The following is a 5,586-nucleotide window of genomic DNA, read 5'->3' as shown; positions in this document are numbered from 1 at the left end:
TTGATGGTTGTGAATGTCCACTGATGACATCCAAAAAGAGAAAACATGGGTTTAATAACTCTATTATGTATACAAAGTAGCAAAAGTAGGAAATCATTATCTTAATCATTGGAAAAATCATAAAATCAAAGATAAAAACTTAATCTCGAAAATAGGTGGAGAAGGAAGCGACCTTATAAGGTTCCTTCGAGGTATATGTCAAGTCAAATGAAGCCATACTCTATACGATTCAAATTTGAAGACGATTTGATTCTTGATTTCTTGTTGTTTACCTATTGATTTCTTCATAAATATTGCTGATTTTATGGGATGAGGCTTTTCAAAAAGAATGGAAGTCAATTATAAGGAGTGAACTTATTAGATTTAATGGCCATCAGTTTATAGTTTATAGTAGGGTAAATAGCACAAAGGACACTAAGTTTACACCAAAATTCTAATTTGACATTGTGTTTTTTTTTTTATCTCAAAATTGACACTGTGTTTTCTATTTTTTTTTACAATTCTGACAACTTGACCGATCAACCCGGTTACATGCTGACGTGGCATGATGATATGTCAGTTTTGAAGACGTGGTATAGTGACGTGTCAAAATTAAAAAAATTTCCACAAAAACTCTAAGTTTTCATTTTTTTTTTCGATTATGACCCTAAGTTTAATTTTTTCTTTCAATTTTGACACTGTTTTTTTTGTTCCAAATTGAACATCATTTTTTTCAGTTTTGTTCAATGTTGATAATTTTTCCATTTGAAACAGTATAAATATTTCTTTAATACATTTTAAACCGTATAAATATATTTTTTTTTATTTAAAAACCATATTTTTGTATAAATACAAGTATTAATTATTTATTTACTAATTACATTCTAACCCTAATTTTATGTATAAATATATATATATTAATTATATAAAACGCGTATTTTATATTAAATACGCAACTCTAAAATGAGTTTGGATGTTTAGAGGCGTGTAGTCAATCAAGACCTAGATGTCAATTTTGCAACCCGTGAAATTTTTATATCTTATTTCAAGTTTATGGTTAGTTTGGTTCTCATAATATAACTAATGCATATTTATACATTATACTTTGAATGTAAAACACACACACACACACACACCTTGTATTTAATGAAAAACAAGGTTTTTAAACGATATATATAGGGTTTAAAATGTAATAAAAAAATATTTATACGGTTTCAAATGAAAATTTGTTAAAATTGAACAAAATTAGATAAATGATGTTCGATTTGGAATAAAAAAAACAGAGTGTCAAAATTGAAAAAAAAAGTGAAAACTTAGTGTATTTTGTATTTTGACACGTCAACATGTCATGTCAACATGCAACGTTATCGGAACTGACACGTTATTATGTCACATCAGGATGTAACCGAGTTGACCAGTCAAGTGGTCAGAATTGTAAAAAATTAAAAAAAACACTATGTCAATTTTGAGAAAAAAAAACATATTGTTAAATTAGAATTTTGATGTAAACTTAATGACTTTTGTGCTATTTACCGTTTATAATAGCAATGGGTTTAATATGTAAGGCTATGGGGAGTGGTAGCGCATGCTAAAAAAAATGCTAAGACATGTTATATCAGATTTTTTCTTCCACTTAATCTTTTGTCATAGAAAATATATACACTTGGATTTTGAAAAAAAAAAATGCAAATGAAAGATGACCAATCACAGACTTTAGAAAAAAAAATTAATAAATACAAAATGACCAATGACAACTCACACCAAAAAATATTTTCCTCTCTCTTCTCGCTAGTGAACTAGCGAACTTTTCTTAGCTTGTCTGCTTAATATGGTGCAAGGGGTGGTGTTTTGCTCATGTTAAGCTTATGGAGAGTGACTTAGCATCCCCACTCCTTTTAACCTAAGAGTGAACGTGAGCCGGAAAGCAAAACGTAGGTTGAAAGAGTTATATGATATGATAACATCATCAAATTGATCAAGTGGTGGAAAAGGAAAGTCAATTAATGGCTCAATTGTTGAAAATAATATAAACAAGTTTCTCTTTTAATATATATAATCGTTTAATATATATATATATATATATATATATATATATATATATATATATATATATAGAGAGAGAGAGAGAGAGAGAGATGTTGAATTATTATTTTACTTGGTGTGAAACTCATGTATTACATGAACTTATTTAAAAAAAGATAAAAATTTAACAATTTGAAAAGTTTGAATTTATAATAAATGAAAAAAAAATATTATTAAAATTAATGAGACTTTAATACATTAATAAATCTTGTACATATATATATTAACTTGCATATTAAATATGAAATTTTAATTTAATAAAATGAAAAGTACAATAAAATTACAAGTAGAAAATAAAAAATTCTAAAATTTCTAGAAAATATCACAGTGTTTAAGTGAATGAGAAGAAGACCGAGTTTAAGTGAATGAGAAGAAGACCGAGGTAAAAAAAAATTTTGACTTTATATTAAAAAAATATGGCTTTACCAATATAAAATAAAAATACTTTAAAAGTTTAAAATTTAAATTTAAATTTAAAAGTAGTAATAAATACTAAACAAAAGATTAGAGTCGTGTATTGGTGAAGACTGAAGAGCATCTCCATTCTCCATTTGTTCGTCAGCGAAAATGCGGAAAACTAGTTTGATACAGTTTGGGAGACAAGTTATCACATTCTCGTATTCTCACTGCCGTTCTTTCTTTTCTCCCCCTTCCAACAATAAACTCTTTGTGGCAGGTGATTGCCTACGCTGCTTGGTATACTTATCGAACGTGTTTTGAAATTTATACTTATTTTGATGTGGGTTTTAAAGGGTTGTCATGGTCGGTGGACGAAAAATCATTGAAAGAAGCTTTCTCATCATTTGGCAATGTATCCGAAGGTAAATAGCTTCTTATAATTCAACTTAAAACAATTGAAATCGTCTTCATCTCGGGCCTGGAGTTGTATTCCCTTTGTTCGCCATGTGTTCGATGAAATGTCTGAATGAGAATAGGAACTGCGTATAAAGAAACCGACACACTCACTCATACACACACATGTTGTTTGCAGTAAGGATCATGTATGATAAAGACAGTGGTAGGTCAAGAGGTTTCGGGTTTGTGAACTTCTCAAGTGAAGATGAAGCCAGTTCAGCCAAAGACGCCATGGATGGAAAGGTTAAGCGAATACCTTTTAACTCTTTTAAGCATATTTATGCCCAAAATATGAACTGAATTCCATTTTGTCACCCTTTATATATATGTGGTTCAAATTGCAGGCTTTTTTAGGAAGGCCATTGAGTGTCAGTTTTGCTCTGGACAAGGTCCGTAAAGAACCTGTAACCACTCGCCAAATTAACAGGGCAACTACTTTCAGTCAGTGATGCAACAATTTTATTCTGTCATATATGATTATATCGGCATTCCAGATTATGAATTTATGTAGTCTTCACTAATTTTTGCTTTATAACATATTATCCCCTTCAAGTTTAATCAAAGTTCTTAATTTGGCACCTGTACAATTTTAGACTTGATATTTATTTTCTTTTGCTATCACTTCTATTTCTTATAATACAAAAACCATAAAAAAAAAAACCTCATACATGAATGCAACTTCGTATCAAAATTGTTATAAAATATAGTGTTAATGTCATAAATGGTGGTGTGTTTACCATGTGGCATGCCTATGAGGCCAATTTCAGTAAAACTGGCTATTAAAGGTCACCATGTTTTTTGAACAAAAGTAATAATTGCAGATAGCTTATGTTCTGATAACGCTTTATTACATGAGTGTTTTATAACATCACACGAACTAAATATATCACACAATAAATTTTCTTTTATGCAAGCTCTCCATGATTCCCGACACAAATTTGCTTGTTTTTATTTTGTATTTTTAGCTTTAAATCAAGCAGTTCTATATTATGGAAAAAGGTAGAAAAGCTTTCTTATGTTGGCCACATTGGATGTAATATAAACCTAAAGTGGGTTTGCAAGCATCTTTCCCACCTCGTCATATAAGACAAAACGGTTTGGGTCAAAGAAGGGCGCAACCTAAGGCTATATGGTATCGAGTTATGGTGGCTACGCGTGGGGCCTACGTGACAAGGCCACCTACGCGTGAACACCACCCCAGGTGTGCGAATGTGTCTTGTGGCGTGGGTGCGGCTACGGGCAAAGATGGGAAAGATGATTGGTTAATGTTCTGTTTGACCTCTTTTTTCTGTGTGAACGTTGGCGAATTTAAAAAGAAAAAATTACTCGTTTTTAAAGAGCGAAGAAAATGAAGAAAAATAGCTCCACAGGAAGAAAATGGCAATGTGCAGGTGAGGTGAGGAAAAAGAAGTAAAATGAAAATTTGGCAACTTTGATCCCTGGAGTCTTAGCTGGTTACAAATCTCACCCTAAGTCAAAATTTTTATACTTAAATGAGTTTTAGAAACTACAGATCAGACCCTTAACTTATATATTTCAATTATATATTTTTTTTTTAATTTCTAATATACCTTTAAATATTTATTGAATTTTAAGATTATATATTTTTTTTATTTCGTTTATTGTACTTTTTTTATTACTAAAATATTTCTTTATGTTTAATAAGTGAGTTTTTTTATTTAATATAATGTCAAGAAAAATAAAAGAATAAAAAGATAGATAATGTATAGTGGTAACCACTTCCCAGGGATAGTAGGTTGGTAGTGAACATGTAGTGGAGCTAACATGACGGTACTTTTTAGTAGGTTGGTGGTAACCATACCCCTTAGCTTAAACATACGCTTAGTCATAGTTGAAATGATTTACTTTTATGATGTAAATGGTCGGATCAACCCCCCAATCCACCACATGGTGAAATGACCTCCAACGGATAACTTCCATGTAGTCAAGGGGTCAAGGTAACAATTTTACTAACTCCTCACAAGTGTTAGAAATTTGGGAGTAAAGCACTTAAAATTTTGAGAATTGCGTAATCATTTTCAAATTGAAGTATTTGATGGTACTTTTCAATCTTCAATTGGATAAGATTTAGAATATTAGAAAACAAAAACAAAGAATAAGAAGTTATGATTTTCATGAGTACCAGAAAATGAAGGCTAAAATTGGTTATAAACCATCTTTGTCTAAAAATTGTCACAAATTAGTTTTCTATCCCAAACTTTCTCCAATAGTCAAAACTGTCGTAAAAATGGGCATTTTAATAAAGTTAAAACAAAGTCAAAAATCAAGTTCATTTTCAATAATTCGGATTTCTGATGCATTTTTAACAAAACAATATAACACAGATAAAAAATTTGGATTTTAACAAAGTAAAAAACCGGGTTCATTTTCAATAATTCGGATTTCGACCTCCACCAGGGGGTGTTGCCCTCGAACCTCGTTCCCAGGGGCGTTGCCCTCGAACCTCCGTTTATTCAGGGGCTTCGTCCTTAAATGACAGTGTACTTTGAAACTTGAACAAACTTAAACAAGTGTGCACTCCGCACCTTCCTTATTTAATATTCATCAAAATTGATTTTGGTCAACAACTCAACCCATTGCATTTGAATGAAATTAGTGAAACAATTCACCTATAACTGTCACGTGGCGTCACATGAATGCTTTCGTCGT

At 30.8% G+C, this 5,586-nt stretch overlaps 1 protein-coding gene across 1 annotated transcript; it reads left to right on the top strand.

The window, feature by feature from the left end:
• The first annotated feature begins 2,574 nt into the window (after positions 1–2,574).
• Positions 2,575–3,494, top strand: LOC145029305 (glycine-rich RNA-binding protein 4, mitochondrial-like). The gene is made up of 4 exons (XM_078977883.1): positions 2,575–2,737; positions 2,814–2,882; positions 3,053–3,159; positions 3,261–3,494. Exons 1-4 carry the CDS (start codon positions 2,629–2,631, stop codon positions 3,363–3,365), a joined length of 390 nt encoding a protein of 129 aa, XP_078834009.1. The 5' UTR covers positions 2,575–2,628; the 3' UTR covers positions 3,366–3,494.
• The last annotated feature ends 2,092 nt before the right edge of the window (positions 3,495–5,586 follow it).

This window comes from Lactuca saligna, chromosome 2 (genome assembly GCF_052625555.1).
Source record: "Lactuca saligna cultivar CGN05327 chromosome 2, ASM5262555v1, whole genome shotgun sequence".
Taxonomy (NCBI): domain Eukaryota; kingdom Viridiplantae; phylum Streptophyta; class Magnoliopsida; order Asterales; family Asteraceae; genus Lactuca; species Lactuca saligna.
This window is presented reverse-complemented; position numbering and strand designations above follow the sequence as displayed.